Source organism: Neolamprologus brichardi, chromosome 6 (assembly GCF_056152115.1).
Source record: "Neolamprologus brichardi isolate AB-2024 chromosome 6, ASM5615211v1, whole genome shotgun sequence".
Classification (NCBI taxonomy): domain Eukaryota; kingdom Metazoa; phylum Chordata; class Actinopteri; order Cichliformes; family Cichlidae; genus Neolamprologus; species Neolamprologus brichardi.
In genome coordinates, this window is record NC_142109.1 from 20,329,505 (window position 1) to 20,346,102 (window position 16,598).

Here is a 16,598-nt window from a genome sequence, read left to right on the forward strand (position 1 = left end):
GTGTTCTTCTTATCATCGTGACAGAAGTGTTCCCGGTGATGTGAACACTGCACATCACATTTTTTTATCTGCATGAAGGGAGCATTTTAAAACCTGAGGCCAAAGTAAAAAGTGCACGGGAAGGATGGACACACTACACCCGCCACAGGTGAGGACAGACATGTCTCAGTCAATCTTCTAATTATTTTTGCTGCTGTTAACTGAAAACTGAATGCAAAACTGGAGTATTTAAATTAATAAAATTATATAATGGATTGGGAGAATCAGTATGGGTCAAGAGTTCATGAACTGTAACATTTGTATGGTAACATGAGGATGTGTGTAGATTTTTAAATTATATTTATTTATAAATTCTTAAAATATGTTTTAACATACATACTGCTCATACAGTATGCATGTGGCTCTTAATTCATGTGAAAAAAAACAACACGTTTATTGTTACTGAGCTGGAATTCAGAACAGAAAACACTGAAATTAAGTCTGAAAATGATTGGATGTGGTCCACTGAAGCCCATCATGTGAAAACTAAAACTGACGTTCAATATTAGCTGTGCAGTAATCCTCTTATGAACGAGTAATGATAGAAAACAGGGCACAGCTTAGACAAATAGTGTACACTTAGAAACTTTAAAATTATATTGTTTATTAAGTATAAACAATAGCAAAATGACGGAACATACCCCACAGTGTTTTCTTTTTGTCATACTGTCCAGCGACTGGAATTTTACTGGATTACATGTGACACAAAGATCAATACCCTGGCATGAGAAAAGATGTGTGTGTGTGTGTGTGTGTGTGTGTGTGTGTGTGTGTGTGTGTGTGTGTTATTCCTGAAGCCAATACCTGCTAGAGAAAATTAGTTTGTTTTAATAAGCGAGGAGTCGATACAGCTGAATGAGGTTTTCTGTATCTATGCTTAGTTTGCTGCATTGTTAGTTAACGACAATCATCACTCTAACAAATTGCTGCAAAAATAGAGGAAATTTTACATACACTGTTCCAAAAAACAGTAATGTCAAAGTATCTTACTGTATATTTTACAGTTTTGTAGTGTCTTTCTAGAATATCATTAAATTTACATAAGTAGACTGTGATTTTACATGTCAAAGGTAAAATAACATAACATCACTATAAATATAGTAAAATACAATTTACTTGTTTTTTAAAAATATTTTTTTGTACATATGCATATTCAGATTGTAAAAATACATTCAGAAATGTATCATAATTTCACAAATATTTGTCTGTTATGTGAGAGAATGATCTGTTAAATTCAAATGTAATACTATGGAAAAATATATAAAATGATCGAAAATGAGAATAATCAATAATTAAAGGAGTATTTGAATTATAATTTTGCTGAAAATTTAATGTCATCTAGGTTTGATTCAATAATTCAGAGGTAACAAGTGAAAATATAATTAATAGGAATAAAAACTAAAAAAACATATAAAACATTGCACGGACACCCTCGGTATTGTGTCCGTGGTCAAGACTCTTCACCTACTGGTGATGGCCAGAGGGGCCAATGGTGCAATATGGCAGCCTCGCCTCTGTCAGTCTGTCCCAGGGCATGCAATCCATTATTATTTAAACCACAACTGTTAACTGTATATTTCTGTACATTTACGTATTATGATTCATATTGCCACATTCATTGACCTTGTTTAGAGGTAATTTCATTGTTTGATCACGTTAAAATGTTCCTAATTTAATGTCTAAAAGCACTTGGAAAAGGCAGAATCCCATGTAAAATTAGCACAACAAACTCTATTTTCATTACTGAAAATAACCGTATTTTTATGAGGAAGTTATTTTCTGTTATTTTACAGTAGTATTTTGGCGCCCCAGCTGCTGGAATATTACCGTTTTTTTAGATGTTTTCTTTAACAGCGTAGCAATGCATCATTCTTTTTAAAAGCTTGCTGCATTTAGGGATAACAGCAAGCTACTTTACATTTTATGTATAATATGGTGTTTTTTCTTTGTGTTATCTAAATATTACAATAACGTTGATATAATGTAAGTATTATTTATGCTTAAGAATAGTTTGAGAATGACTAAAGCTAAATGAGTGAAAATGAATCTGATTTTTTTTCAGCAAATGGCTACAAAAAACAAATGTAAGGAAGACAACGATGAGAAAAATGGATATAAAAGTAAAGGTGTGTAAGGAAAAGCTACTGATTGATTTAATCAGAATTACATGTGTGTGTGCAGCAGGACAAAAATGGTCTTTTTTCTCATGTTTATAGAAATCAAAGCGAGCCCTGCACATTCCACTGCGGCTCTGATCGTGGATGAGCCGGAGGAGACAGATCCATGGGACCTGCCAGAACTGAAGGACGCGGGTGTCCCGTGGTCAGGTGTAGACTCGTTGTTTCTAATAGTACAAGCAATGTCTCATCAAGGACTGTGATAAGACAGTCCTGATAAGATGTGCACATTGTTAATAACTATTGCATTTACAAATCAAGCCTAGTGATTCAGAACATTAGCTGTACATTACACCATAAAGAGCTGCAGTAAAACACAAAGTCCTGCAGCTAAAGAGTTACTGTTTGTTACGGTGATAATTAAAATATTCACTGAGAAGCTTTTATATTTGATTTTTAAACAAAGTGAAAAACCCCCCAATAAGTTTATGTGTTTAGGAGTTTTCCCTCATGTACACCATATTAACATAATTCAGTGTGTCCTATTAAAGGTGTAAATGCTTTTGCAAACACTTGTTTCATATTTCGAGTTTGTCTGTAAGTTTGATGATTTTGTAAATATTTAGTTAAAAACAGCTTTAAGTGTTGATCTGTGTAAAACTAAAAGAATAAGACATAAAAGGCTTTTCATGTTTTAAAACATTAATACAAACTCTAGTTTGCTTCTGGATCATCATTACCTCATTTTAAGAAGTTCAAACATTGATCTGATTACTTGAACAGTGTACCAGTAATAAATGGTAGTGTTAGTGATAGCAGTGAACAAACGTCCTGTTCAGATAAGATAAATTAGGTAAATTTGCTTTGACTGCAATAGAGGTTAAGATGAACTCTAAAATTATAGAACGTAATACTACTAGTATATAAAATTATTAGTGCTGTCAGCGTTAGTCTTGTTAAAATGACGTTAACGCCATAACCGCATTAACGTGGCAAATCTCCATTAGCGAGTTACTGCGTGGGGCTGCACGGCGTCAACGCGTTAGCGTGGTTAGGTCGTTAACGCATTAACGCCGTGCAGCCCTACGAGATTAACGCTGACAGCACTAAAAAATATACATAAATTACCATATTCACTTAGTTGTTACCCTCCTCTTTGAATCCAGCGCCACTGGACTATAGAGCTTACAATAAAGAAGGGGGGGGGGGGTATTTTTGTGTAATAGTGCTTTTTTTCAGTCAGTTATTTCAGACATGTTGATCTTGTATATTTTGCTTTGTCTCTTTCTCTTTGTTTCAGCTCTGGATACCAAAGGGAAGGTCCTCAGAGTGCTGATATCAGTGGGGAAGCTGATTCTGCTTTTAGGTTTCCTCTATATGTTCGTCTGTTCTCTTGACATCCTGAGCTCAGCTTTCCAGCTTGTGGGAGGTACTCACTCTTAAACTTATCAGAAGCTGTGAGTTAATGTAATGTTGAGCAATAAACTTGCAAGTTATAGTCCTTTTACCACAGCAGACGTCTTGTTTTTAAGACACTGTGCAAGTCACCTTTAGCAGTACTCAGTTCTTCTACTGTTTAAAATGTACCCAATCACCAATCCCAAGCATAATATTTTTATATTCAGAAATAAAATATGATATGAATGTGAAAATGTTCACTCTCTACTGTTCACCTGGTCCAGGTAAAACGGCAGGTGACATCTTTCAGGACAACGAAATTTTGTCCAACCCTCTGGCTGGTTTAGTCATTGGTGTTCTGGTCACCCTGCTGGTCCAGAGCTCATCCACTTCCTCCTCCATAGTTGTCAGCATGGTCTCCTCTGGTTGTGAGTATGAACTTCTCCCCTCTACCAGCACATACAGAGACACATCCATGCACAGAAAACTCATCATGAGTGAGGATGATATTGAAGGAGGTCTTTGTGTCTCCACAGTGTTAACAGTTCAGGTAGCCGTTCCTATCATCATGGGCACCAACATCGGCACCTCGGTCACAAACACTCTAGTCGCCATGACGCAGGCTGGTGAACGCAACACTTTTCGGAGGTAATGAATTTGTGCTTCTTGAAAGCTTTCTTTCCTTCTGCTAAACAGAAAAAAGTAACCCAGGAGAAAATATGTGTGTGTTCTTCATTATATTGTAGTAATATACAGAATTATATACCTTGCAAATTCTTTTTCAGAGTGAACTTACTGTACAGAATACATCTTTACTGACTTAAAAAAAGGATTGGGTGCATAAATTTGAATTTTCTGTAATCTACACATGGTCAAAACTATACACGCAGGCCCAAATATATACTTTATCCACTCCAAAACCAGTTTTGATGTGTGAACGTCCAACTGTTTCCAAGTTTCAACCATCTAGCTGTTGCTTTGAGATGAAGTTAGAGAATGTGTAGGACCTTTAGCTTCTCCTTTGCTTCACCATATGGGGGTGGTGTTGAAGGTCTCAGTCCATGGCGATATAATACTCACTTCACTGTGGACCGTTACGTGGTATTTCAGAAGTTTCTAGTTCATGGTAGGCTTGTTCCAGAATATCCTCAGCAATTTCTTCTCATCCCGGGGTAACGGTTTGGGTCTTCCTCCAGAACTCTACAGTTCTTCTTCTATGCTGGCAAAGAGAAATTATCAGCCGTAGTCACTCATGATCAAAAAATTCTTGCTTTTTTTTTTTTTTATCATTTAAAGTCAGTAAAATGTATTCTGTACAATCATTCTACCCTGAAAGAAGAACAGTTCAATGAAGTCATTAAAGCCAAAAATTACCATGGCATTCATGCCAATGATAAATACATGTAATAATAATAATAATAATAATACATTTTATTTATAGGCGCCTTTCAGACCCTCAAGGTCACCTTACAGTAACACGTAAACAATACGATAAAAAACATAAGAAAAATGTATATAGAGCAAACATGGTAGATAAAATTTAGACATAAACAGTCATAAAAGTATAAAAGCAAATATAAAAACTGAGCAAGGTAAAAATGGCCTAAGAGAGATCAGGTGTATGCAATTCTAAACAGATGGGTTTTGAGTAGTGATTTAAAAGTGGTGAGACAGTGTGTGGTCCGGAGAGCAAGTGGAAGTGCATTCCAAAGTCTCGGGGCAGAACAACTAAAGGTTCTGAGTCCCATGGTAGTCAGGCGAGCAGGTGGAACAGACAGGGAAGGGAAGCTGAAGAAGAGCAGAGTGTACGAAGGGGTGGGTATGTATGAAGAAGATTGGATAGATATGGAGGAGCAAAGTTATGAAGCGCTTTGAAAGTGAGAAGCAGGATCTTGAAATTGACATGGACGTGAATTGGGAGCCAATGGAGCTGTTTAAGAACAGGTGTTATATGTTCAGTGGATCTAGTTCTGGAAATAATACGGGCAGCTGTATTTTGAACCAACTGCAGTTTATGGAGGGATTTATGAGGTAGACCATAGAGAAGAGAATTACAGTAATCCAGACGAGATGTGACAAGAGCATTGACAAGTATGGCGGTACTGTGTGGTGTGAGTGAGGGACAAAGACGGTTAATATTATGGAGATGAAAGTGGGAAGACCGAGTGATATTATTTATATGTGCTGTGAAGGACAGAGTGCTATCGAGGATGACACCAAGACTCTTAACCTGAGGGGAGGGTGTGACAACAGAGTTATCAATGGATAACGAAAGACTGGTTGGAACTGTAGTCAGATTTGATCTGGTGCCTATTAAAATGAATTCTGTTTTATTGCCATTAAGTTTAAGAAAGTTGTGAGTAAACCAGACCTTGATTTCACTTAAACAGTCAGAAATGGATGTGGGTGGAAGAGTAGCTGTGGGTTTGGAGGATAGGAAGAGCTGGGTGTCATCTGCATAGCAGTGAAACTGGATGGTATGCTTCCTAAAAATATTACCTCGGGGTAGGAGATAGATGATAAAAAGTAAAGGACCCAGGACAGAGCCTTGGGGTACACCGGAATTATTAGTTATTGTGGGAAGTTCAAAATTGGATAGAGAGGATGACAGCTGAGAAGGACAAAAAAAATGCAGATAGAACAATTGACCATATCACAGGAGGAGGGCAATTGCTGATGAAGATTCTCAATCTTGGTGTAAAAAAAGTCCATAAATTTGTTGCAAACTGCGGCAGAGTGTGTATGTATGGCAAAGGTATCTGGGGGTTTAACAATATTATGCAATGTAGAAAACAAAGTGCGAGTGTTTCCTTCAGCGGATTCCATAACAGAGGTGTAGTAAGCAGATTTAGCATGATGAATAGCTTCTTTATAGTGTTGTATATGACTGAGACACATGTCCTTGTGAATAGTAAGTCCTGTTTTCCTGGAGAGATGTTCCATGCGGCGTCCAGTAGCTTTAAGTTGGCGAAGTTCAGATGAGTACCATGGCGCAGAGCGAGAGAAAGAAACAGTTCGAGTTTTTTGGGGAGCCAAGGTATCTAAGAGGTTGATAAGTTCATTGTTATAGTGAGATGCCAAGTCGTCTATGGAAGCTGAGGCATCAATGGTAGGTAAGTTATTAATGCCATGGGAAAGAGCTGATAGATCAATGCCCCTAATATTTCTAAAAGTAATTGAGCGGATTTGTTTATTTTTGTATAGTGGGAGACTAGCATTGAATAAAACTAATTTATGGTCTGAAAAGGCCATGTACAATACAGCACATTTCTTAGGGGTGACACCAATACAGCAAACAAGATCCAAAATGTGTCCTTTGGAGTGTGTGGGAACGTCCATATATTGGTGTAAGCCAAAGTTGTCCAGACAAGATATAAAATCTCTTGGGGCTGATGTGTTGTCCATGTGGATGTTAAAATTGCCCAGCAGTAGTATATTTGGAGATAAGAGTAGGGTTTCGGCGAGAAAGTTAGAAAAATCAGTTAGAAGTCAGTTGATTTTAGGTGGACGGTAAACAGCAACTGATACTGTGGGGGTTGGTCCATTAATTTGAATCAGCATGGATTCAAACGAGGAGTAGGCAGGAGCAGAAAGAGAGGATACCTGTAAGCATCTGACCCCAACTGTAGCTTTCCTTACTGCAGCAGCAGTACATGTGATGATCTGTCCTGAAAAGATGAACATAGATAAATTAAAAGTGTGATGAACTTACTGTGAAGTTATACATATTTCCGTCAGAATTACTTTATTGTGTTTTTATGGATACTGTTATCTGCATTCAATTTTAGATAACTAATCCTGTGAATTTTATTTCATTTTATGATGTTTTGTTCTTTTCTTGACTTGTTTACTTAGCTGTAAATGAATATTAATCGGTCTTTTTAATTACTGTCTTATTATCTGTATTATTATCTTACCTCTGAAGTCCTTTGAACTCCAATAACCTGCTACTATGTAACTGACAAACAGCCTTCTTTTCAACCTAAGATTCTTAGGCCTCCGGGAAATAAAATAAATACAAAATTAACCATGTAATATTTAATAAAAATAAATAAAACAACAAACAAAATAATTAATTTTTATTTTATGAATCTCAGGTTCAGAGAAAAGATAAATGGTACACATTTCCTAGAATTCTTTACCTGGAAAGCAGTGATATCACGCTTTCATTAGAAAGATCAAAGGTCATTGTTGTCTTGCTTTTGTGTTTCATTATGCACTTAGAGCTTTCGCAGGGGCCACGGTGCACGACTTCTTTAACTGGCTCTCAGTGTTGGTGCTGCTGCCTCTGGAGGTAGCCAGTGGTTACTTGTTTGTGGTCACCAAGCTCATCACTGATTCATTCGAAATCCAGAGTGGAGAGGCCCCAGATCTGTTAAATGTGATCACTGACCCCCTCACTGAATCAATCATAGAGGTAAGATGTCATTATTATCTTAATTTTCCAAATAACAAACAAACATGCAGCTGCCTTATTCAGTTTTTGGTCATCAATCTGGTGAAAAAACGTGCTTGACAGGCCTGGATGATACAGTAAGAGTGGCCATGCATAACATCTATATATAACAGCAGAATTTCACCTCTATCTAAAATGACATTGAGAACACAGAGTATTAAGCAGCATGATTAATTTCCTGAAAGATGAATGCTGACATGAATGTCTGTTGTCTATTGCTTTTTTTCACACTCTTAACATTATCAGACAGATAAGATGCTCATATATAAGGCTGTTATCTCTCATGGTTTATAGTTTACAGTTTATTTCCTCCTCCCTTTTTCCTTCTGACTCAGCTGGATGAATCTGTGATTAGTGGGATTGCCACCGATGATCCAGAAGCTAAAAACAAGAGCCTCATAAAGAGATGGTGCCAAACCTTCACCAACACAGTAAGACCAAAGCATGTCAAATATATCCAAATATACTCCAACGAACTAAGAATTAAATGCTGAATATATGTTTTCCACCCTGTTTCAGACCTTAATGAATGTCACAGTTCCTGGTCCAGAGAACTGTACCTCTCCTTCTCTGTGCTGGGTTGATGGCAACTATACCTTCACGCTAAAGAACGTTTCTCAGACATACAATATAAAGAAATGTAAGACCACTATTTACTTTAATTTAATTATGTAAATAAAGGAATAATGTTTCCATCACAATATAATAGACAGTCTCCTTGTAGAGACATTTGGATTGAACTGTGTACTTTTCATTGTCCTTGTGGGACAGTAGTCTGCCCAGATTAAGCATCTCATATACATATACATTAGATATACATCAGATGTCATCATAATAATAGTGCAATTTACTAATAGCACTGCGAGTCTATCAGTAAATAGCATACAAAAGTTACTACAGAAGTATCAAACATTATATGAACAAAAGTAGTGGGACACCTACACATTATGCCTACAGGAGCTGCTTCAGCTTGGAGACTCATGCCATGAAGCTTCCAGCACACAGTTTTTGTGCTGATGTTAATGCCAGAGGTATTGAGCTGTTCAGTTATTGCATCAGTAGAGCACCGGTGACTTTTACGCACCACGCTCCACAGCACTCAGTTTATCAGGTCTACCTCTTTAAGGCTGAGTTGCCGTGTTTCCTGAATGCTTCCACTTTGCAACAAAAATGCATTGCATTGAAGTATCTTACTCAAATTCAGTGGGCCCATTCTTTTACAAATGTTTATAATGGTAGACCTATAAACATTTTTACACTCCTGTGGCAATGAGGCTGAATGAAACACTTGAATTCAAAGACATGTTAAGACATGTAGGCCAGTAGTTTTGTCCATATTGTGTATTTCTTTCTTGTAATTATGTGCGTGTTTCTGTGTGTTGCCAGGTACACACCTCTTTGTGGATGTGAATCTGTCCGATATGGCGGTGGGTCTGATTCTGCTGGCTCTCTCTCTGTTCGTGCTCTGCTCCTGCCTGATCCTCATAGTCAAGCTGCTCAACTCTATGCTGAAGGGACAGGTGGCTGTTGCCATCAAAAAAGTCCTCAACACCAGTGAGCATCACTGCACTCTATAAATTCTGTAAAAAACTGGATGCGATGTGTAGAATAATACATGAATGTTCTTGTATCTCTGCACAGATTTCCCATTTCCATTCGGTTGGGTCACGGGCTACATCGCCATTTTAGTTGGTGCTGGAATGACCTTCATCGTGCAGAGCAGCTCAGTGTTCACTTCTGCCATTACGCCACTAGTTGGTGAGGTTAATTATGCATTCATCCATTACTTCTATCACCTCCATGTATTTATTATTAAAAACAGCATTGATGCACAATTGCGAATATTTGTTTCCTTCTGAATATTTTTTCTAAAGATTTCTATATCTTGTTTGTCTTCTTTGTGTGACTTTTTAGGCAGTAAAGGACAGAATCTGTCTGAAAGGAGTGAAATTATTGTTCTTTTCTTGATATTTTTGTTTATCCATAATGACCAGGACCTAAATCTAATGACTGTAATATCATGGTGAAGCAGATAGTGATGGTCGTCAGACACATGGTGTAAGGATGTGAAAATATGTATTCCAACCATGTCGTTTTTAATTCAATAGGCATTGGTGTCATCAGTATAGAGAGAGCGTACCCACTGTGTCTTGGTTCAAATATCGGCACAACCACCACAGCCATTCTGGCAGCCATGGCTAGTCCCGGAGAAACTCTGGCTGACGCTCTACAGGTCAGTCATTTCCACAAAAACACTCTCCTGTCCTGGTTAACATTAAATGTGTCAGTAGTTGTATTTAGAACCTCTACAAGCCTTTCTAAGGTTTTATACTGTACTTCTTCTTATTTAAAAAAAAAAAAAACATTTTCTTAATTTATAATAATTTAAATATCATTGCAGGTACAGCTTCTCATGGGAAATTATGTCATATTTGCTATTTAACATATTTCCTATGGTTACCTACATATTAAGGTCTGCAAAAATCCAAATGACTATTTTTACCCTAATAATAATATTTTATCCGACTGATTTAATTTTTATTCAACTGTGACATTTAGCTTAACTTTAAATTTGTGGTTTGAGGGGGAAATTGGGTGCCTCCATGAAAATGTGGGACAAATCGTTGTGGAAACAGCTGTTGCAAATATAAACTTACTGGACACTTCATTAGGTACACCTTATCAACTGCTTGTTAATACTATCCAGAAAAGGTGGGCCGTTCTTTAAATTTGAACAAAATGAAAACTAAAAGACTTTCAAATCACACGAGCCAGTATTTTATTCACAACTCCAAGCACAGATAAGATAACAAATGTTAAAACTGAGAAATCTTATAATTGATTAACAAAATGAGCTCATTTCAATTATGGGTGATTTCAGTAACCTCGACTTGTTGGTGCCAGATGAGCTGGTCTGAATATTTGAGAAACTACTGGGATTTTCCCAACAACTACATAAAAAAATAGGTCGGAGGAGAATAGCCATACTGCTTCAAGCTGATTGGTGCAATTTAAATAACCACTAATTAACGACTCTCAATGCACACCACATCGAACCTTGAAGCAGATGGGCTACAGCAGCAGAGGACGACACCAGATGCCCCTCCTGTCCGCTAAGAACAGGAAACTGAGATTACAGTTCACACAGGTTCTGCGACATTCAGATGGTTGGGACAGAATTTGCTGTAAACAACATACATGGCTCCATTGTGCTTTGCATCAAAGATTCAGGCTGGTCGTAGTGGTGAAATGGGGTGGGAGATATTTGGCACATTTTGACCCCCTAGTACCAACTGAGCATCTCCTGCTGGCTGCATCCAGCAGGATAACACACCATGTCATAAAGCTCAAACTATGTCAAACTGGTTTCTTGAACGTGACAATGAGTTCACTGTACTCATCCCAGCCTCCGCAGTTACCCGATATCAATCAAATAGAGCACCTTTAGGATGTGGCAGAATGAGAAATTCATATCATGGATGTGCAGCTGACCTATCTGCAGAGGTTGTACGATGCTCTCGTCAATATAGACCAAAATCTCTGAATCATGTTGAATCCATGTCAGGAAGAATTGAAGTCCAAGCAAGGTGCACCTAATAAAATGACCAGTATCTTTGTGGCTCTGACATCTTGTGCCAAATCATTTATTTTCAATAAAAAAGAAACTTATCAGGAAATTATCAACCTGTAAAAGATTACATTTTTTATTCTGAATTTGTAGCAAGCTTCCTCTTTGCACTTACACTGATGCTTGTTGTTTGTTAACAATTCAGATTGCCCTCGTGCACTTCCTGTTCAACATCTCTGGCATCATTCTGTGGTATCCCATTCCATTTACCCGCGTCCCTATCCGGTTGGCTAAAGGTCTGGGCAGCATCACGGGCAAGTACCGCTGGTTTGCTGTAGTCTACATCATCTGCTGCTTCTTCGTTTTACCGCTTCTCATTTTCGGCCTGTCGCTGGCTGGCTGGAAGGTACTGGTGGGCGTGGGTGCTCCTCTACTCATCATGTTGATCATAATCATTGTGATCAACATACTACAAAAGCGGAAACCTGGGTGGCTGCCTGCAGTTCTGCGATCCTGGGACTTCCTCCCACTATGGGCACACTCCCTGGCACCCTGCGACAAAGCAGTTGGGGTTTTAATCGCAAAATGTTGTTGCTGCTGCAAATGCTGCCAAGCTGCATCAGACGACCAAGAAGACAGAGCAGAACAATTGGAAAATAACAAGACAACACACACAGCAGTATATGACAATCATGCAATGAGTGTAGAGAATGAAGCAGAAGATGGGATGAAAATAGAGTTAAATATCCTGAAAATGACCACGCTTTGAGATTTGATATTTTAAGTGCAGTTGTGGTCAGAAGTTTACATGTACTCGTCATGGCCATGAACGTAACTGTGATGTTGGAGTTCTAGTAATTTCTTTAACTGTTGTTTTTCCAGGAGGGAATTAAGCCAACTTACAGGACTTTAAAAAGCAAGAACTGGGTGCAAGTTTGAATGTATTTTGGATTTTCTCTAATCCACACAGGGTCGAAATTCTACATAAACTCATTTAGGTTGTGCTGATAGTTGTACAATGTTATTAAAACACCTTTTTTCAATTCTTCAATTCAAACAATTCTCTGTAAGTACAAGTTATTTGTCACCACTTTGCCAACTTCTAGAAGAAGACCCCAACTCTCACCCCTTAGATGACAGGGAATTGTTCAGGAACATGTTGAGAAACCACAAAGGCTCAAGCCTGCCATGAACTGGAAACTGCTGAAAACCAGCAGTAGGAACTGAACAATTGAAGCATGTTTTACATTGCCATGGACTGAGACGGCGCTGACCAAGACAGAAGTCCTTGCTCCAAAATCAACACCTTAAACAACTGATCTGCAATTTTCAGCTTCAAGCCACATGCCAAATTTTATGGTCAGGTGACACAAAGATTGAGCTGTTTGATCACAATGAGAAGATGTATGTTTGGATGGTTAAAGGTGAGGCTTTCAAACCTAAGAACACAAATTTATGGATTATGCTTAAAAGCCAGGTTTTTGCCAGGAGACCAGCCAATTTAAACCAAACTCTGCCAAGACTGATGGATGCCAAAAGTATCTGGCCGGACTGCAACTTGATAAGGGACATTTAATCAAATATGTCATTTTGACGCTTTGTGGATGAGAGAAATTCCAAAATAAATTCAAACATGTGTACCCTATTGATATTTTTTACTGTCATTAAAGATGTATGCTGTACTGTCATTCCACCATGGAAAAAACAGTTCCAAGAAATCATTAAAAATCCAAAAATCTCCACGATGTATTTAAAGTTAAAGAAACATACTAATGGACATATTGTAGTGTAACATAGGAAATGACTGCATAGACGAATGCACTAAAACGTTACATCGTTAACTGAAGTGACCTTGAAATACGAGTGGAAATCTATAATTATATTAATGTCAGCAAATCCTATGAAAGGATCAAAACCAACCACTTTAGTTTCTTGGAGTCATCATATCGCGACCCCAAACCTAACCCTAACACTAAGGCTAGCCAATCAGAATGTGTGTATGTGTGTTTTTTTTCACAGAATATGTAATATTTGTTTTGGGGTTGTTGTTGTTTTTTTTCTCCTGAAAAATCCTCTTTTACTTTTTCCACAGCATACTATTAGAGTGGGGTTAGGGTTATTAACTATGATGACTTAGATCTCGGAGTACTAATACTTCATAATTTAGCAAGTTTATGATTTTAACATCAAATCAGTTTGGCCTTGCTGAAGACATAAATGCAGCAAACATCAGTGCAATTCTATTAACCTTATAAAGGACATCATCATTTCTTAAAGCAGCTTGGTACTTTAATTGTTTTTACCTTCATTATTTAAATGAAGGGAAATTTTTATTTGACTATTTTTCTGCTGTAAATCAGGGAACAAGACAGGGAACTGTGACAGTGCCAGTCAAATACTTTCACCCAGACATGTTGATTTTCGCTGTTTGAAATTTTGCTATAAAAATGCTTATTTTATTTATGAGTCCTGCTGAGTTGGTGAATTTAAATTTTAATAGTTCCCTGGTTCATGAGTAAAAACTTGAAAAACCCAGAGGCTTCAACTAAATTTTGTGTTGTGTCATTGTGTCAGTATGCCATCATGATTTTCTGCCTGCTCATTGTTTGCTGATGAACATTTAGCTCATGTGTACAGCCTCAGAACTGGTAGCATCGCTATAAAGTGGTGTATGATGTGACAAATTTTAGCTACACAGACAAAGCTAGACTCAATCATGTTGACTTTGGTCTTTTAAATCAATTTGTGTGTGGATATAAAAATGCAGAATACCAGTCTTATCCTTTTGACATCTGAGTAACTGTATTGTCATGAACTAACATAACATAACATTTAACATAATAACTGTGGAGTCTGAGATGTAGTGCTTGTTTTTTGTTGTTGTTTGTTTGTTTTTTGCAGTTTCATTGGCACACCAACCTGTCATGTTTACCTAGTTTTATCATTTTCCCATTTTTGTATTTTTATACAGAGACAAAAAAATCACTGTGTATAAAAGACACATTCAGATCTTTAAAACATCGTTTTAAGGTGTAGTATAACTTTGTAATTGAAGAGGTAATTGTATTCAAGGAATATATAGTCCGGAATTAGATGAATGCACATCTAACAATTTGTTTTTGTTTGTTTAATTGTGAGTTGTCCCCCCAAAAAAACTGTGTTAAAAAGCAAAAAGAATAAAATAATGCTAGATTCATCAATTGGTATGGTTTCCTGACCCGTTTATATGCTGATCCCCTCTCTGGGGACATCTCAGGCCCTTTAAGTTATGGAGGCCTATCTCCCCCCACCACTTCCCCTGCTGGTGGCAGACGCCCTCAGACATCGGTGCGTTGGTGGTTCTTTGTGTCCGGGGATGGGCGTCCGGGTACACACCGGCTCACTTTTTGGTGGCTGCTTATCGGGGCCTGGAGCCTGGGGCTCACTCGGGCCACTTCGGGGGTGGGGTGCCCTTGGCCTCTCGGCCTGGGGCTCGGTCACTCTGGCACAGCTGGCTGCCGGCAGAGCTCACGGGCACGTCACTGCAACCCCTCTGGCTTCTGCTCCGCGGCTGCTGAGTGACCCCTCATCTGGGACTCTCCTCAGCTCTTTCTGGGATAGTGGTGCAGCTGCCCCTCTGTTGGTCTTCCTTGGTCTCTTGTGTTCTGGGGGCCTCTGGATGTCTGGAGTTTTGATCTCCTCCATACCTGCTTCATGCCCAGGAGGACGGGGCTGTGGCTCCCCACACCCTCTAGCAGATCATTACATGAAGGAACCTTTTAAAAACAAGCGCGTCCATGCTCACAGGTGTACACACGGGTGCTCACACGCAAACTACACCCTTTTTGGCTCCTACCTCAAAGCACACTGTGCGCTGTCGATATTTCGTGCTGCACAATAATGTTTAATATTTAGTATTTGCTGTTATATTCCCATAGATCATCGTGATGTTGTTTATTGTATTGCTCTCATTTTCTTTTGCTTGTTTTCTTTTTTCTTTCTCAACAGGTGATCCAGGTGATTGATATATGTATTTTTTTTGTCTGCTTATTTAGTTGGTTTTTGGGGTTTTTTGCCCTTTATCCCCGTCCCTCTTATCTGCTGTTTTTTCCCCCTCTTCCTTTCTCCCTTTCTTTTCCTCATTCAAGCCTGTCCCGTATCTAGCAAGTGACAATAAAAAATAAATAAAATAAACAATAAAAGGTGAATCAAATAGACCATTACGGCAATGCTGGGATGGTCAATTTGGTAAAGTAAATCCGTTGGGCATCTTTCCTCGCCTTTAGACAATAATTCTGATGGCAAAAGAACCAAACGGGACAGGCAAAAAAAAAAAAAAAAAAAAAAAAATTATATATATATATATATATATATATATATATATATATATATATATATATATATATATATATATATGCTAATTATTTCTATATAGCCCTGTTATCTGTGTTATTTGTTTCTGAGCTAACCAAAGTATAAGGAGGGTGTTTAAAGTGTTAAGAGAGATAAAGACAGAGCCCTGCAGTGGTAAGAGTCGCATCAGCAGGGGTCCAGAATACAAGGTCGTCACGTGGTTCATGTAGGCTTTAGCTAGTTCCAGGAAGTGCATAATAAGTGAATACAGAGAGACAGAGCACTGTTTCTCCAGAACTAGCAGTCAATAAATGCATCTATCTATCTACACACACACACACGCACACACACACACACACAGATATATATGTATGTGTGTGTATATATATATATATATATATATATATATATATATATATATATATATATATATATATATATATATATATATATATATATATATATATATATATATATATATATATATATATATATATATATATATATATATATATATATACACTTTGCTGTAAAATAAGATGGTCCACTGGAATTAATGCAAATGACATGACTCTGACGTGAGGGCTCTGGATAAACCTGCCCAGAGTCTAAAAGTATCACAAACTTTGTTAGTATTATTAAATTATTCTTTCATACTTTTTTTTAAATGACTGTCCAACGGTCCTCT

The 16,598-nt window shown here is 37.8% G+C and overlaps 1 protein-coding gene across 2 annotated transcripts; it reads left to right on the top strand.

The window, feature by feature from the left end:
- The first annotated feature begins 124 nt into the window (after positions 1–124).
- Positions 125–12,347, top strand: slc34a2a (solute carrier family 34 member 2a). 2 transcript variants are annotated; one of them, XM_035906315.2, is made up of 13 exons: positions 125–148; positions 2,102–2,165; positions 2,256–2,366; positions 3,457–3,585; positions 3,839–3,982; positions 4,091–4,202; positions 7,779–7,971; positions 8,346–8,441; positions 8,530–8,650; positions 9,397–9,564; positions 9,652–9,768; positions 10,119–10,243; positions 11,784–12,347. In XM_035906315.2, the coding sequence occupies exons 1-13, from the start codon at positions 125–127 to the stop codon at positions 12,345–12,347; spliced, it is 1,968 nt and encodes a 655-aa protein (XP_035762208.2). The 2 variants fall into 2 exon arrangements, with proteins under 2 accessions (XP_035762208.2, XP_087698668.1); XM_087842542.1 differs by lacking the exon at positions 125–148 and having other exon boundaries at positions 2,081–2,165; positions 3,839–4,202.
- Positions 12,348–16,598: the final 4,251 nt, after the last annotated feature.